We start from the raw sequence: 19,337 nt of genomic DNA on the forward strand, positions 1-19,337 counted from the left end.
GGAGCTGAATACTAAATACTTATATCATAGCACTGTACATCATTTGCTGGTATAGTACAGGGAAATAGGTTCTTCAACCACATAAGGCCTCTTTCACATGAGCGTGTCCGGATGCGTTGTGGCAAACCCGCGCGAGTAGGTACGCAATTGCAGTCAGTTTTGACTGCAATTGCGTTCCGTTGTTCAGTTTTTATCGCGCAATGAGTTTTGCACGCGCATGATAAAAAACTGAATGTGGTACCCAGACCCGAACTTCTTCAAAGAAGTTCAGGTTTGGGTTCAAGGTTGTGAAGGTTTTCCCTTAGAACATGGTTATAAGGGAAAATAATAGCATTCTGAATACAGAATGCATAGTACAATAGCGCTGGAGGGGTTAAAAAAATAACAAGAACAAGACAGAAGAGATGTCGGCTGCGCGAACAAGTGGATTAAAGTGAGTTAAATTTTTTTATTTTTTAACCCCTCCAGCCCTATTTCACTATGCATTCTGTGTTCAGAATGCTATTATTTTCACTTATAACCATGTTATAAGGGAAAATTATAATGATCGGGTCTCCATCCTGATTTTCTCCTAGCAACCGTGCGTGAAAATCGCACCGCATCCGCACTTGCTTGCGGATGCTTGCAATTTTCACGCAGCCCTATTCACTTCTATGGGGTCTGCGTTGCGTGGAAAACGCACAAAGAGGAGCATGCTGCGATGTTCACGCAATGCACAAGTGATGCGTGAAATTCACGGCTCGTGCACAGCCCCATAGAAATGAATGGGTCCGGATTCAGTGCGGGTGCAATGCATTCAACTCACGCATTGCACCCGTGCGGAAAACTCGCCCGTGTGAAAGGGGCCTAACTGTATTTATCCTGCAATTACAAAAAGTTCCCTAATTTTTATATGTCCATCTCAAAGGACATCTGTCAGCAGATTAGTACCTATGACACCGGCTGACCTGTTACGTGTGCGCTTGGCAGCTGAAGGCATCTGTGTTGGTCCCATGTTCATATGTGCCCGCATTGCTGAGAAACATGAAGTTTTGATATATGCAAATGAGCCTCTAGGAGCAATGGGGATGTTGCCGTTACACCAAGAGGCTCTGCTCTTTCTTTAAATAACGCACCCTCTGCACTTTAATAAAGAGGGCCTGGCAGTCGTGATGACGTTTACACTGCCTGACCCTGTCAATCAAAGTGCAGAGGGCGTGTCAGTTCCAGAGAGAGTTGAGCCTCTCTAGGTGCAACGGCAACAACCCCATATGAACATTGGACCAACACAGATGCCTTTAGCTGTCAAGTGCCTATGCAACAGGTCAGACAGTTTAATTAGACATCTGCTGACAGATGCCCTTAAAGTGCTCATCTACTGCCCCATAGTGCATTAAATCAGTGCCATATCTAACTGTCCATCTTTTCAAGAACAGTCCCTCCACTGAACCTTCTAGGACTGGTAATGGTTTTGAAGATGTATAGTCCTGAACGATTTGAGGTTTTTGTGTCATGGGAACACAATACACTTTCTCCTTCAATTTCTTCACTTCCCAAAGCTACAGTATGAGGGACACCTCTGGGTGGAAGCCTTAGCCAACACAGACCATTTGCATAGCACTGTCTGCACTGTAGACCAAGGATGGCTATCCTTTCTCTTTAGCTACACCTCTCCACTTCTGAAGAACCAACTAAATGTGGGGAAAGCAAGGAGGAGAGGGATCATTGTCTCCCAGGCAAAACTGTTTCTTCTAGAAGCTTGTAAACATCACCTAGTCAATTTGGGAATATTAGAGTTTACTCACAAACTGGTTCATTAGAAGAATCATGCTTCAAGAAAAGTGGAAGAGCCCCATGCACTGAGGTATGGGGCCACTATCACATGGTAGACCCACCACCGAATGTGTCCACTCTAGGTGTTTCTGAAGACTGTAGGTGTTTCTGTTTGTGTATTTTTTATATTTTTCTTGGTTATGTCATATTGAAGAATAAATATCTGCTGGAGAGTCCTGAATATACCACCCAACAGGATGATTGACAGCCCTCCGTGTATCAGTGTGTGTACACAGAAGGCTGTCATTACTGTGTGTGGGCGGGGTAATCAGGACTCTCACTGACTCCTTCAGGAGTCCTGTTAGGATCCAGGCTACTTTCACACTAGTGTTTTCCCTTTTTCGTCATAGGATCTCGGTAGCGGAAGAAAATGCTTCAGTTTTGCCCCATTCATTGTCAATGGGGACAAAACTGAACTGAACGAAATGGAGTGCACCAGAATGCATTCTGTTACATTTGGTTGCGTCCCCATCGCGGACAGAATAAAGCTGCAAGCATCGCTTTCTGTCCGCGATGTGGTGCGGAGCAAGATGGAATCCGTTCATGACGGATGCATGCGGTTGTATTATGGTAACAGAAGCGTTTTTGCAGATCCATGACGGATCCGCAAAGAACGCTAGTGTGAAAGTAGCCTAACTCTGCTTTTCACTCACAAATCCTGCCCAAAATCATATAAACATCTATATCACAGAACTCCGCTTCTCTCCCGCTAGCATATCTGCTCTCAGGGCAGTAGACATCCAAGGGCAGGTTCACTTTAAACATAAAAAAACAAGCTTTTACCGTTAGAAAATATTGTGCTTTGATGTTTGCTGCTAACTCACCTCAGAAAACTGCAGTCTCCCGAAATCACTCGTAGGATTGGCAATCTTAAAAACTTTCTTTGGCATCACCCAGGTCTCCAATGTCTCCAGTTTACTGACTGCGAGATTAGTGGCATGATGTTTAATAAGGAAACCCTGGAAGCGGTCAGCGAGAAAATAAAGATGGACTGACACTGGATGGCCCATGGGATAGTACCTGGAAAGTGGAAGAAAATGAGAAAAACACAAAAAGGTTCAGGCCTTGCTACTGGCAGATGTTAATCTTCCTTCAGATGGAGGGGACGGCAGAGTTACCGAATGTGTATTCCAGGGAACCACAAGGTTATAATGTCAAAATATGTAATAGTTTCCATCAGTGTGTCCAGCTGTCCGTCCGTTCATCCATTTAATATTTATCTATCTCCTATCTATCTATTAATTTAATATCTATATATATATATATATATATATATGTAATATCACTATTCAATATTTATATCTAAATATCTATATCTATCTATCTTTCTATCATCTAATATCTATCTACCCTTATCTATCTATCAATCATCCATCTACTACTTATCTATCATCTAATATTTATCTATTTTTAACTCTGTGTATCTATCTATTATGTATCTATCAAACTAATATCTATCTATATATCTTTCTATATATATATATATATATATATAGTGTAATATCACTATTTAATATTTATATCTGTCATATATCTACTATTTATCTATCTGTCATCTGATATCTATCTATCTTTATTTTATATTCTAATATCTATCTATATCTATCTATGTAATATATTTATCTATGTAATATACCTATCTAATATCTATCTACTTAATCTATCAATCATCCATCTACTACTAATATATCTAGCTATCATATAATATCTATCTATTTTCAACTCTATCTATCTTTCTATCTATCTCTATCATCTATCTATTTATATGTAATATCACTATTTAATATTTATATCTATCATATTTCTACTATTTATCTATCATCTATTATCTATCTATCTATCTATCTATCTATCTATTTAATCTATCTATTATCCATGTACTACTTATCTATCTATATCTATCTATCATCTAATATTTATCTATCTTTCTATGTATCTCTATCTATCTATCTAATATCTATCTATTTTTAACTCTATCTATCTAATCTATCCATCCATTCACCCACCCAACCAAAGGTTGTGACTACGGTACCAATTGTACAGTGGAAGCAGCGAGGCCTAGTTAGATTAGTACCATCCGTGCTGTAGGTGACTGGGTGATGTGTCTGGTTTAGGCCTCTATCACGTTCCTACATCGTTTGTTTGGATGTATTAGTATGTTCATGGTTTATCTTCCCATTTTCTAGTCATATATTCCTGTCCAATAAATTCCTGCTTTCCATCTGCTTCGTGAGCTGATTTGTGAAGCAGATTCTGAACAGATGTGCCGTACACCACCCGAGTAACTCAAAATAATGAGAAGAAAGTAAAAGTCTGCAGATATTATATACATCCAGCCTAACAAGACCCCCATAAAATGTTTCATTAGTTTATAGAATAATGCTGCAAAGATACAGAACATCTGGATGGATTTCTTTTTATGTTTGCTGCATCTTAACAATGCAGAGCAGTCAGGATACAAACAAGACTGACATTGATGGACTCCTCAAAGACACTGCAAGCAAATCACTGCGGCCAATAACGGCGGAACCCCGCCTGCCGCACAGAATACTAACCAGCCTTGTACTTTATTAGCATGTGCCGTGGTAAACATTTACTCCTGGAATATTTCGCCTTGGCAGCTCTAGCAAAATAAATGATGGAAATATATCAATAATTTCGCAGCCAAATTTTAATATTTCTGGCCTCACTGCCATGCTTAAGGATTCCAACCAGCACAGTGATGCAGGGATCGATGGGGCGTTTGACTAGAATAAATAGGAATTTGTTAAGGACAAAGATGTGGTATTGACGGCCGGTCAGCTTCTCTTTAGATATGCTGCCATACAAGAACGTTGTTGATGTGCACATGAAGGGTCTTGGAGTGCCTCATAATTGCTGTTCCGGACATCAGTGTTAAAGTGGTTATAGCACGGTAGAATGGTTGATATTATTGAGCTGCCCTTGGCAACTGTGTGCGTATAAATTGTTAGCGAGCTGCTTTTGGTGTACAACCATAACCATTCTGCATAGAGATTGTGTTTCCACAGCAATATACTAATGGAGATCTGCATCTCGAGATGATACTTCTAAGGGCATCCTTGAGTTTAAACTAATGGCATCACCCATCAAATTAATTTTGTAGCAGGAAAATTGATGTACACCAACTCCAGGTTCTTGAACCATCATATCCTAATTTCAATTAAAGATCTTGCTGAGCAAACGGTTTCGGAGCTAGTTATGTGAGTCTAGCTGAAATCTTTCTGAAATGCGTTGCCAAGATTTGCAAGTTGCAAAATTAAGAATAATTTGACTTAACCATCTACTGATCAGTTTAGCATATACTGGCATCGTTTGAAGAAGGATGTGAATCGCCCAAGAAGTGAAGGCCATAAAGAAATCAAGAACTAGAAAGCTGGCCATGTTAAACACTCTTTAGGCAGCTATTATTCCTGACCACCCCCATACACGTGCACGATTGTCTTGGTCATGCATGTGTTCTGAATGGAGATAGTAGAGAAGGTTACTGCCAGATTCCTCTAGAACCTCTTACCCCTGAGAACAAAAGAATAGGGCTTGTTGAAATCCAAAAGCCTGATCCTTCTTTTCCTTGACATCTGACGATTGAGGAACATTGGGACACATCATACACCTTGGATGTTGTCTAATGGGTATGGCCTGCTTAAGGGTAGGTTCACAAGACACAATTCATGACATTGTTGTTACCTTTGTGCACCTATGCAGTGTCCATAGCTGGACAGAAAAACTCTGACTGTAGCAGTCTTCCGTCTAATGTCTCTTGCATTGGATACCAGGACTCTCTTAGACAAGCATGCATTCAGTACCTCCTCCCATATGAATGCATTTAGTGCCTCATTACTTGACTTCTGACATACCGAACAGTGGGTATGTTCACTACTGTGAATGGAGAACCAAATCTAAACTAATTCCCTTTCCTGGCCTCTCATCTCCAAACTTCCCAAAATACACATCCTTGAGTTTGCTTTTTTTGTCATGGCTTTAACAATTATTATTTTGAGTTTGGCCATTTTTAGGCCTGAACCTACCGGCAAGCGTTCTCTCCATCAGTGTGCAGAGATCCCTCAGCTCTTTTGAGACCCATGCGGGAGAATGAATGGAACATGGTCAACATAACGTCACTAATACTGTGGATGCCGTCTGGTTCGTCATACAAATTCTCCCAGTATGATCTCAGGCCTGGTGTACCGGATGGGTAGTTACCATACAGATAGTAGTCCAACTGCCCAATTATTTCTTGGTTCACTGCAGCTTCGAATTTACGAGCAAAGAAAGTTGGTCTTGCTGTTTGCTATAAAAAAAGAAAAAGTACATTAATTTATTTATAGTTTTCATTTTTATTTATAAATGAATAGTACATATAAGGATAAAAAAACTTAGCGATATACTTTATTACAGAAAAGTGCCTCGTTCTACACATATTCCACTCCTCTACTGCTCCTCCACAGCCTCCTGCACTAATCAATTTCTCTTAAATCACTGCTAAGATCCATCTTTAGTGCAGCTGCAGCTCATAGAAGTCCATAGAGAAGGAAGAGAGATGAGCATCTGCTGCAAAAAGACAGAGGAGAAACACGCTGGACCCCTGCTGCTGTGCTAGGAAAGTTTTTACCTCACTCAAAAGCTTGATGCACAACTGCCCTGCTCAATGCTGATCCTGCATGTTGCTGCTACTGATTCTAATAGTATGCTACAGAGACACAGGAGAACAGAATCTCCTTTTCTCTCTCTGTGTAGTATATGGGAGACATCATAGCAGCTAGCCTCCACCCACTAGCTTTTGGAAAACAATTAAAGATGGAGCTTGCAAAAGGGAAACTCGTGATAAATTCTGGACAGGCATCATGTCAGGCTACTATCACATCTGCTGAAGCTCAGAGGCATGTCCCTTCTGCTGAATCTCTTTGCCTCTGACTGACACAGCTTGAAATTTGGCAGTAGTTGATAGATGGAACTGAGCATGTGTGACTACCTCAGTACGTGGACGTGCACATTACTATACAGATTGAACACCAGGGGGCTTCATTATAATGAAGAAAGAGAATATCTCACAATCTGAGCATTTTTGTAACAAAAGTAACTAGTTTTTTATGCTAAATTATCTCAAAATAACATTTAGTGGAGACACAACCCCTTTAAATTCTTGGCTTTTCTCACCCAGAGAGTAAATGAGAAGTCTGTGTATGCATACTTAACGTAATTATAATCAGTAATATCCAACTCATTTGCCACATTTCCAAGAATATGTTGCTGCGATGTAAGATGGATTTTCTTCCCAAACACACATTGATTACATTACTTGGAACTAATGTTTCCTGGCTGACTGAATTTTCTAAAAATTACCATAAGAGACAGCAGTCATAAATACACACATAAGACACCATTACTTACTAACGATTACAGATAAAGACTCAACCCATAGACCATTTATGGGCAAAAAACAATACTTTATGTATATTTTAAAACCACACAGACTCCTTCCTGACATCCAGTTCAAGGACAGACTTCCAATGAACCGTTGTCCTTGCCCAGTATCCATAAAATAAAATAAATTCTGTTAGGAAAGCCAAAAATATAACTTTTTTTTGTTGTTGAAACTTGGGTAACATAGTCACACCCATTATAACTTGCTCCAGGTGATAGTATTACAATCAGTGTCGGACTTAAGTCCCTTGAGCCCACCAGAGGAAATTATTCTGAAGGCCTACTCTTTGTGTATATACAGTAGGATCTTTAGGGGCCTGTTTTAATGGGGGTCGATTATTGTCTGAGCTTGGACACACCAGAGGATCATCTGGTACTCTGGTGGGCCAGTCCAACCTTGACTACAATTATCTACTTTTTAAAAGGGTTGTAGATGGAAGGGGGTTCTTATGCAAAAGCTGTCATAAACCCAAGGGATACCTAAAATATTTTTGACAATATTAAACAGCTAATGATTAATTTCGCTAATTCTACAGAATTGTCTTATACAGGAATTAAATCGAAGTGTAACCTGTTCTACATCTGCTCCAATTTGGGAAGCCAAAATTCTTCCTGGACATGGAAATATCTCTAAATTGTAAATAACACCCTTGTAACAACCATTTTAAAATGCAAAAATTTGCTATTTTAACCACCAGGTTTAATTTAGCAAATCTGACGTGTTATTTTATGTGGCAATAACAATAACTTTGAAACGCTTTTACTTATCCCGGCTATTCTGAGATTGTTTTCTCATGACAAATTGTACTTCATGGTAAATTTGAGTCGATATATTTCACCTTTATTTATAAAGTAATGCAAAATAATCCAAACATTTAAAAAAAATCTAAATTTTCAAAATTTTCATTTCTCTGCTTTTAAAACAGAAAGTGATACCTCATGAAATATTTATTACTTAACATTCCCCATATGTCTACTTTATCTTGGCATAATTTTGTAAATGTAATTTTTATTTTTTTTAGGACCTTAGAAGGCTTAGAATTTTAGAAGCAATTCCTAAAAATTTTAAGAACATTTCCAAAACCCACTTTTTAAGGAACAGTTCAGGTCACTTTGTGGGGCTTACATAATGCAAACCCCCCATAAATGACCCTATTGTAGAAACTACACCCATCAAGTTACTCAAAACTGATTTCACAAACTTTGTTAACACTTTAGGTGTTCCACAAGAATTAAATGAAAATGGAGATGACATTTCTAAATTTAATTTTTTGGGGTGATTTTCCATTTTAATAAAAAGAAATCTTTAACACATCAAGGGTTAACAGCCAAACAAAACTCAATTTTTATTACCCTGATTCTGCGGTTTACATAACCACCCCACATGTGGTTGTAAATTGATGTAAGGGCACATGGCAGGGTGCAGAATACTATGTTCTATTTTTTTTGCAGGGCTACAGAACGGACATACGGATGCGGATAGCACACGGTGTGCCCCCCCGCATTTTTTCCGGACCCATTGAAATGAATGGGCTCTCATTAAATCCACAAAAAAACGGAACGGACACGGAAACAAAATACATTTGTGTGAATGTAGCCTTACCCTGATTATTTCTTCAATTCAGAAAAATATTTCAGCTGTTTCATAATTAAATCACGTTAGCCAGTTTTTAGGATTGAATTGCACAGACTCCAGAGCTCCAAAAATGTATATACAGTTTCTGTTTCACCATGCCTGTGACTATAACTGAACCTCTCAAAAACAAAAGGACACATATGTAAGAAGTGTCATTTTGGTTCCTCTTTCTGTTTGCAAAAGTGTCGTAACTTTGCTGGATTTGCACCAAATGCACAAACCAAATCTCCCAACTGTACTATATGTTGTTGCCACATGCTCACCACAAATGTCTCAAAAATAGATATCACATTCAAAACATTTTGGGGGCCATTTACGATCAGAAATACATCTATATTAGGAGTATTTCTGGCACAGATTGCAACACAATGGATATTTGCCTAAAATGCCGGTCTTAATCAATGACCCAATTGGTCCCTTTAGGAAACTCATTTTTACAAAGTGTGACTTGTATGAACTGACAAGGTTTTCAGTTTTTTTTAGTTGCTTTAGAATTCGGACAGTTTCAGTCAAATTAGACCACAACCTCAAACTAAAAACTGATGCACAAAAGGAAACATAATGCAATAGATTAAAAAAAAGTATAACAAAAGGCAAAGACATAGACTAAACGCAAACATTGGGTTCAAATAGGCTACTAGTGTGCATTGAGTTAGGATTACGGATGATTGAATTTATTGTAAACAGCTCAAATTTTACCCAAATTTTCCCAAAAATTAAGTCAAATGCTATCAGTCATTTTTCAGATCAGAAGATAGGAAAGATTAAGAAGGAGGATGCCATAACTCCAGGCACTATATACACACTGGTAGGCATTTGCTGCCAAAAAAACAAACATTTTTCAGACCACTTTTTCATCTAAAAAAAATCTTACAGTGCAGTCTGTTATACAATAGTCTGGTACCACCAGCAGCCATGCATTTACGCATAGCCATATACAAAGTTGTTACTTTAAGATTACTAATGCTGTCTTGCCGTTAAACGGATAGAAATGAGTTGCAAAAAGTCCCAAGTAAACCCAGAATGTCATCAACAAGTTTGGAGCACTTTTGATTCAGGTCACATTTATTCGGACATGAATCTAATCACTCAACTAATTTGGCTGAATCGAATCAAAATTGAATCGAATTTCAAGAAATTTGCTCATCACTAGTTAGGAAACTTGCTGTTGTGCAGCCAATTATCGAACAGCAAAACTGTGCGCCTTTTTATTGCAAATTGCCATGATTTTTGGAAGCACAATTTTCACAGGTGAAACAAATTGAAAAAACTTGTTTCACCTGTAGAAGTCGTCCGGCCAAAAAATTTAAAACCACAGCCATTCGCAGTAAACCCATGTGCCGTTTTGTTGCGCCATCATTGGCCGCACGGCAGAAATCTAGTGCCATTTGGCCTGATTGAAAACACCTTTATTCCTTGCTCCACAGCAGCTGAGCTGCAATATAAAACCAAATGGCCGTCGAATGGCTTGTGGCCACGGGTGTTTTTGTTCAAATTAGTAATGCACATTGTGGCTGGAAAAATGACTTTTACACTAATGGATATTAAATATAATGTTTTTTCCATACGGTATTGTGTTACATTTAACTGGACACAGCATGTTCTTTTTTCACTCTAAAATCACATTTTCCATCCAAATGGGTCTATGGGGCACAATAAACCTGACACACAATGTATCATTCAATCATGGTCTTCTTAATGAATTTAAATAATATGTTTCATTTGTACTGAATCTACGGCATATGAAATCTGTATGCCTATTTAATAGATTCTGACTTCTAACGGAAGGAAAAGTACACTTTTGCAACTATTTTCATTGATCCACTGCATCTAAAATACAGAAAAAAATTAAGCATCTTTGTAAATAGTTTTGATGAAAACTTTCCAACTTTGTGTGTCTACAGCTCCTATACAACTCAATTTATCTCCAAGACTACAGACTACAAAGAAACCTTGGGTTGGTCTGATACGGGAGTCAATGTTAGTTCTTCCTAGCACTACCCCACTTCCTTCTAAAGGAGTTGTCTGACCCATAAACTAAATTTAATTAGGAGCTAGGATGTGTTTAAAATACAGAAAACTATCCCTATTACAGCACTGAAGGTACATCCCCACTGTTTGTGGTCCCCTGTGGACTGGAAATGTGGTAAAGTGATCCTCTGCAGCCATTCACTTGTGTGACCAAGCCATACATGACTGCAGGGGCTCAGTGGTCATGCACTATTTGGGGACACGTCACCACTGTGGCCAGTGAAAGGGTGCAGCAGTGCACATGACCATGGACAGTTCACAAAGGACCGGACTGAGCAGGGACTGGACCCTGAGTGATGGAACAGGGTGGTGGTAAATAGCTGAATAGTTCTCTTTCTTAAAGGGGTTGTCCAGGTTCAGAGCTGAATGTAGACATACCCCTATTTTCACCCAGGCAGCCCCTTTGATATGAGCATTGGAGCATTTTATTCTCCGATGCTCTCCCTTGCCCTGTGCTGAATCGTGCAGGGCAAAGGCTTTTTTAGGAGATCCGGTGACGTACCTGGCTCTCCATGGGGAAATCTAGGCGGAGGCTTGATGGTGACATCATCGGCAACACTTCTAGGCGGAAGCCTCCTCCTAGTAGTGTTAAAAACATAAACAAAGGGCCCATGCCTTGTGCAATCTAGCGCAGGGCAAAGGAGAGCATGAAATGCTCAGAAGCTCATATCAGGGGGCCGGAGGGAAGAAAATGTGGGTGTGTCCGGGTTCAGCTCTGAACCTGGACAACCTTTTTAATTTTAAACGTATTTTAGCCTTTAATTAATTTTGGTTTAGGGACAACCACTTTTAACCTACAGACATAAGTTAATAAGAAGCAATAACTTGTGATCGCAATTTCAGACTATTCAGGGTTTGTATGTAATCGACAACCCGGCAGACATATTGGTCTGCATATGTGCTGTAGGCAAAAAAGTGGTTAGAAATTTTTAACTAAGGCTATTTGTAAAATTGTGTGGGTGCCCAAATGCTGTTGCCTTATGTCCTGCTTTCTCTTTTTTTCCCCTCTATTACCACTTTAGAAGTCCTACAATCTTTGTACAATTAAAGTAAATTATATATATATGTATTTGCTTTATTACAAATATATTTCTCTTGAAAATTATTGAGTTCAGTCATTAAGGGTCAACCAATAGCTTTGGAAGATTTTTTGTAGGAATATCTAAAGTAAGATGACTCAATTCTACAAGGCAGTATTGATCCAAGCGCGGCAAGAAGTCTAGACAGCAGGCGAATATTTTCTCATGGCTGGAAGAGGAAATCAAAAACATTCCCAGTTGGTATTCCCAGTATTTTCTTATCAATCTCTAGATAACGATCTGAAAATATTAAAAGTGGTAAGCACAAGCTAAGGGGAAACTCTTTGGGGACTGAAGCTAGTGTTGAGCAAACTGAAGTCAAATCGAATTGACTTGGATCCGAATTGCTGGAAAAATTCAATTAGCCGCAAAGCCGAATTTCCTTGCACTTTGCGGTAACGAATACATTTTCTATGAAACGGTGGCAATCACGTCATCACGCGTGAGTTAGCGCGGTGTCTTCAATCATGATGGCCGCAACTGCCTCTATACGATCAAATGGAGGTATATATTTTTTTTTTATACCCTGATCAACCACTGAAAGGCCTAAATGGTAGTCTCAGATGCCACGATCAGCTATGAATGCTGCATCTGAGGGGTTCAATGATGGAGGGACAGCGCAATTGCCATTCCCCGTCATTGCGCTCACTACATAGAAAGAAATGCACTTCGTGACAAAGTAATTGGTCACAAAGCAAATTTCTTTGTGAAAATTCTTCGAAGCAGCTGAATCGAATCTACCATAACTTCGCTCATCTCTAACTGAAGCAAAGATTTTACCTACAGTAGGCCCCCCACCTAATCAGTGATGACTTCCCATTCCGACATTCATGATGACCCAACTCCCTATAGGATCTGTCTGCCTTAAAGCAGTGAATTATTCATGGGTACAGCAAAATTGGTCCATCTAACCTAATTACAGTGGTCCCTCAAGTTACAATAATAATTGGTTCCAGGACGACCATTGAAACCATTGTAACTTGAGTAATCTGTTCCATAGCCCCAAAATCTCATCCAAGATAAGAGAAAATGAAGATTTAACAAAAATAAGCAGATAATTAAGACAGATAAAACAAGTCCTTACATATAACAGTCAGGAATATCTGCTAAATAGCAACTAATACAGCTGTTTTAGCAGAGAGGGGGCCTTGATTGGTTTGATCTGAGTCTGAGGCATTGTATGTTGAGTCTAGTCTCAACTTTTGATGGGTCAGAAAAGACCATTGCCTATTGAAAATATTGTATCCTGAGGCCATTGTTTCTTGATGAAGCACTGTACGTAATTAAGCAAATCATACCTCGACACTTTCAGTGCTTCGGTCCATTTACATGAACATGAAGGGTTTAGGGTCCCATGAGTAGAGCCAAGTTAAGACCGCCATTCATTGCAACCTAGACATAAAATCTACTCCGCAAAATGCATTCAGAAGCCATACTGTACATTAGGAGCTAAGTGTAAAATGTTCTGTACGACCTATAGCTTTTAATTATGTCTAGACAATGCCAAACACATCACAGAAGAAGGCATTGATTTCTACTAGGACTATTGGCTTTTCAGAGAAGTGGATATTGTTTGCAGCAATTACATGTCGGCCAAAACCGGCCTCTTTTCCCATGTGGGAAGATCAGTAAAAGAATATAGCTTACAGACATAGCGTACCCGATTCCAGCGAAGTGGTAACTAAACACTCTGATTACTAAGGATATTTTGTTAATAAAAGAGCAATAATAAGAAAGTGTGGTTGGCATCTGCAGTGAGATATCCTTCAATGGTCAGTTCATGTTAGCAACAGTCTGGCTGATGTCCATGAAAATCCTGTCTGCTACAGGAGTGAAGCTGTTGCTGCTTCTTCACGACCTTCGCAATTGGATGCAGAACAAATCAAGGTCGTGGCTGAGCTGATTCTACATTGATATATCTCAGCTGAAAGATAAATGCTGGAGACTAGACCTGTCCAACTCATGCCTTTAGTTGTCAAAACAGCCATTAAGTGCGAACATAAATTCATTCCCATACAAAGCTTGCTGAATGTAAATTATGTTTATTTGCATACATTTAATGCTCCCGCAGCATGCTGGGCACCTCTAACGAACAGACAAGGATTTTTAGAGGAAGCACAGTGTGTCATTGGCAACAAAGTTTTTGACTATTATTTTTGATAACTGAAGGCAAACCCTGAATTATACACATATAGAAGATTTACACCCCGGGTGTATGTGAGCCCTACAACAACGGAGGGCCTCTGTCTGGCCAACCATCAGCTTGAGAAGTATAGAGCACGTTTGCTGTACAGACCAATGGTCTACCAGGTTTGCCTTGTGCGGACACTAGGCCTGGTGTGCCCCACAAGAGACTGTAATGTGTGTCCCATTCAGTAATTAAAGAGGCAGCCTGCAGGTCAGATTTCCAGGGAAAGAGTGAAAAACCTTAAATTCTCAATAAATATAAAGATCAGCTCAACTAAGATAATGAAGTGCCATATCCATCACGACAGACATCAATGGCACCCGACCGACCCAATGACTTATAATGAGGTCTGTCAGGTTCTGCTGTGGTGTCTTTTAATATTCTAATCAATATTTATGGAAAATTGTGAATTTAAAAATTTTAACATTTTTTTTTTTTTCAGTACTATGCCATAGACATTTTAAATACAAAATTTGGTCCTTCTGCAGTAGTGATCCCAAAGAGAGAAAAATCACTCTGATGCACAGGAAAGGTTTATCTGCAAAGCTTTCCTTAATTAGTTAATCCTCATTATAATGGTAGGTGTAGGATTACAATGACTGACAGCTCTATCGTTCTTTTGACAGCACCAGATAACCATGCCCACGGAGAGGCAGTGCATTCATTATCATCATGTGAGAAGCCCTGACCATCCATACTACTGGAATGGCGTAGGGGAGGTTTGGTGCTCTAATTCAGTAGCCAACTCTCTTCCGTAGTCTGACTGATGGTCTCTACTGTGCTAAAATTCCAGAGAGAAACTAGTATACATGGAGTGACTTCAAACAATTCTATCCCTAAAACCATCCTCACATTTTTATAAATAAAACAAATACATAGAATACTGATATAGAGGTCGCTAATATGTGATTTTTTTTATATAGAGTTCCTTTAAGAGAATATGGTGACATGAACAAAATGAAACCAGCTATTTCCAAAATAATCGTTTTTTTTTTTAATACTGGGCTTAGATCACCACAGATAGACCATTATATTAACACAGATAATGGATGTTGTGAAGAATAGGCATTGCTACATTCATATTCGTATAGCAAAAATAGAAACAATCTGGAAGTAAAGACCTCTGTATAATGAAAACATACATACCTGAAATCGGTGGAAGTCAGAGGGCTTGAAGTCATTTGGAGAGCAGCCACACCAGTCAACAATGTGTTTATATTGACATTTGCAGCCTAGTTTTCTATTCCAGTTAGTGATTCGCAAATTATTATCAACCATGGTGTCACAAAAAGGGCTGTTTTCCAAAACGGTATGAAAGAAGGACTGAAATGGAAAAGGAAAAAAAAAATCCTTAAAGGTCGGCTAGTCAATAAGACTCAATCAAACACAAGAAATGAACTGGAAACCACCGAATACTGTATATGAAAGGCCAACTAAGAACACGGTGAGGCAGATACATCAAGGTTTAATGCTTAAAAGGGCTTTCCGAGATTTCAATACTCATGAACTATCCTCAGGATAGGTCATCAGTATCTGATCGGTGGGGGTCCAAGACACAGGACAATCTAAGTTACCTATCTCCCCTACATACACATTTAGACTAGTTTAATAGGAGACCAATTAACCCATGAATGTATTTTGAGTGTGGAAGAAAACTAGAGAAAAGACGTACAAAACACAGAATATGCAAACTCTATGCCTCTGGTCAGATTCGAACTGCGTACCATGGTGCTGCAAGGCAACCATGCCTACAATCTGTACTGCTCTCTTGGCCAGGCCCTTATGTTCTTCTGGGAGATAAGCTACCACCATAGCACCATAGGTGTCTGGTAATGGCTTTATAAATACTCATACACATTCATCCAAGCCAAAAATGTATGTGTACGAGGGAGTTGTGAGGGATTTGGATGACATAGCTGTCAGACGACAGCTGTTGAATGGGTATGGCTGCCTTTAGGTGGCCAAAAGGCCTCTCTGCCACATAAGACACTAGTACTCTAAATTTAAAGAGGTCTCATTCGAAATGTACCTAGGGGCCTAGGATCTTAAATATTGAGAGAAATAGGTCTATTGTGACATTTTTTGAAGAAAAATCTTTTATGGTTTGATAAAAAAAAAAGCATTTCAGCAAATAATGTATGTGGAGCTTATGAATTTCGATCGTAAAGGGTTTTTTCAAGATGAAACTTCTACTGAAGATTGTCCTAAGCATGGAAATCTAAGGTAGTTTGCAACATAATTGCATTTCGAAACCTGTCTCCATTTCCAGTTTCGATCACAGCTTTCTCCCTTTTCCAAACCATGTCTAGGAATGTTTTTATCTGTCATGGAGACTTTGAAAACCCCTTTGGTTGGGCCGTGAGAGCAGATCTAGGGATTTTACATAAACTCTAAAGACAAAACAGAGGAGAAAATTTATTGTTGATCATAAATTGTCCTTCCTAAAGATCGGGCAGTGAAATAAATCTCTTAGTGACCATTCAAATTATTAAACTCTGTCTGCCTCTTGCCACTGGTGGCAAGAGATCTATATCTATGGCCAGGGAGTAACAGATTCAACCCCTATAAACATATGTTACTAAATGAACACACAAATTTGTACTTCCTTAGTTAAAATAAAAACTTAATAGCTAGGCCAGGGTGGCAGCAGATGAAAATATACATTGTCTTTAATGACGTTTGACACTATCAATACAATATTTCCTCACAAGTCTCAATTACTAGCAGAACTTAAAGACTTTTCACTTGCTTATCAGCGTCTATAACATGTAAAGTGGATATAATGAATAGGGGCATAAGAAAAGGTCTCGGGTATAGTAGGAAAAGTGAAAAAAAGCCATCCTATTTTAAGCTCTTGATCCCATTTCTAAAGCCTCGGGCACCAATATCAGAGAAACAGCACTGGCTTATTCTTTTTCATTAAACTGTGTGGAGGCCGAAAATCCTTTACATAAAAATAAGATTACTATGGATGTTATAGCCTCGGTCCTAGAGGGTCAAACATAACATTAAATTGCTTCTTAAAGTGTTTCATACGGGCTACTTAAGAAGATAAAATGGTTTAACTTAATTGATGCTGAAGTGACTGTTCTTTATAATGTTGCTATGCTACAGACTGAATGGCTTTTTAAGACATTATGTTCTGTCCACGCTGTACAGGCTTTTAGGTCTTCTGTGCTATTTACTTCAAATCTTTTCAGCTTCACACAAGTGTAGGGTAAAGTATTAAGTATTAATAAGCCTTTCAGGTTCCCAATACAACTATCATGGCCTAGTTTCAACTACTGAGAGTTTGAGCGACATTTGAGGGAGAAATCAATGTCATTAAAATGGGGTTCTCACCATAGACAACAGGTTCTGCTGTAAATGTGCAATAGTTGGGTATCACTCTTATGGGAACCACACTTCGGGAGAAAGAGCGGATGTTCAAGTCTATGGGAGGTGTGGGAACAGCTGAGTAGGCCTTGCTCAGCTGTCTCCCCATAGACTTGAATAGAGACAAATTGTGACTGACTGTCCCCCGTCGATCCAGCAAAGAAGCACCAGTCTTTATTGACAATCTGATGGTGATGAGTGGTGATACTATTAAGTATAGAATGTGACCACTGAGACCAGTGATTGGCAGTTGTCATGTGCTGTTCCACAATGTCATCTCAGGCAGCCTCTAAACAAAGACCGGTGGGTGGTCAATGGAGCATCAGTGCTGGACTGGGGAGTAAGATAATATCCAAGGCACCAGAACTTGGATAAACCAACACTTCTGTGGCATGCCTCCATTATCAGGACAGGACTGCTCTTCTCCTGGTAACATAAAGGCCACATGCGGCCTCAAAATTGTGTTGCAAAGTAAAAGCTAAGATTTATTGACGTTCTGTACCCTGGATCCCATCTTACTATGAACGTGAGACCAGGTGAATGGTCAATGACCAAGTAAACCATGGTGACAATGTGTGTACTGTTATATATTAGTGCGTTTGCTGCTTCTTTTTAGTTTTCTCCGAACAACCCCCTTAAATGACTATGATGGGTAAAAATTAAGGCTGGAGTCATGTCATCATTGTGCCAGTTCTTACAGCTGCTTTTTACAGCTAAAGCCAGGAAAAGAAACATCAGTCTTTCCTCTATACTTTCCTTTTTTTTTAGATCCATTCCTGGTTTTGGCTCATCATAATAGTACACCAAAAATGGCCACCTGTCATTCCAGCCTAAAAGTACATTTCCTGCTAAACTCATGGAATCGACTATAAATGTCGACTATAAGTCAAGATACTAAAAAGTCTTTAAATGTAGAAAATTTCTAGGAAACCTGAGTGACAACCAATAAGGCCACCATTACAACCACCACATTGTAAAGTTACAGTGCTAGGACACATTCAGTAGGCCGTAGTGCTTTGCGGATCCGTAAAAAAATTATTCCGGCCATGTGCGCTCTGCAATTTGTGGACTACACATGGCCGCAACCATAATAGAAAATGCCTATTCTTGTCCACAAACTTTTCCGCGGAGCCACGGAACGGAATCACGGATGCGAAAAGCACATGGTGTGCTGTCCGCATCATTTGCAGCCCTATAGAAATGAATGGGACTGCACCTGTTCCGCAAAATTGTGGAACGGATGCGGACTCTTTCATACGGCCGCCTGAAAGAGCCCTAACAGTGTAAAGTAACAGGCCCTGCACAGGCGCAAAGTCTGCAGCTGCACTACTGAATCTAAACATAGGTATATATGTGGAGACACTGAGGTACAGTATATGGCAATATGGACTCTGAGGTACAGTATATGGCAATATGGATTCTGAGGTAAAGTATATGGCAATATGGACTCTAAAGTACAAGATATATGGCAATATGGATTCTGAGGTACAGTATATGGCAATATGGACTCTGAGGTACAGTATATGGCAATATGGATTCTGAGGTACAGTATATGGCAATATGGACTCTGAAGTACAAGATATATGGCAATATGGACTCTGAAGTACAGTATATGGCAATATGGACTCTGAAGTACAGTATTTAGCAATATGGATTCTGAGGTACAGTATACAGCAATATGGACTCTGAAGTACAGTATATGGCAATATGGACTCTGAAGTACAGTATTTAGCAATATGGACTCTGAAGTACAGTATATAGCAATATGGATTCT

At 39.3% G+C, this 19,337-nt stretch overlaps 1 protein-coding gene across 1 annotated transcript in view; it reads right to left on the reverse strand.

Moving 5' to 3' along the window:
- Positions 1 to 19,337, reverse strand: part of XYLT1 (xylosyltransferase 1) — a 302,674-nt gene that overhangs the window by 24,513 nt on the left and 258,824 nt on the right. Inside the window, exons 7-9 of the mRNA XM_044303506.1 lie at positions 15,335 to 15,511; positions 5,859 to 6,121; positions 2,637 to 2,832 (exon numbers count right to left, since the gene is read on the reverse strand). Of these exons, the coding sequence (XP_044159441.1) occupies positions 2,637 to 2,832; positions 5,859 to 6,121; positions 15,335 to 15,511 (636 nt within the window). The remainder of the gene's footprint in view (positions 1 to 2,636; positions 2,833 to 5,858; positions 6,122 to 15,334; positions 15,512 to 19,337) is intronic.

The sequence above is a fragment of the Bufo gargarizans genome, chromosome 8 (assembly GCF_014858855.1).
Source record: "Bufo gargarizans isolate SCDJY-AF-19 chromosome 8, ASM1485885v1, whole genome shotgun sequence".
In the NCBI taxonomy this organism is placed as follows: Eukaryota; Metazoa; Chordata; class Amphibia; order Anura; family Bufonidae; genus Bufo; species Bufo gargarizans.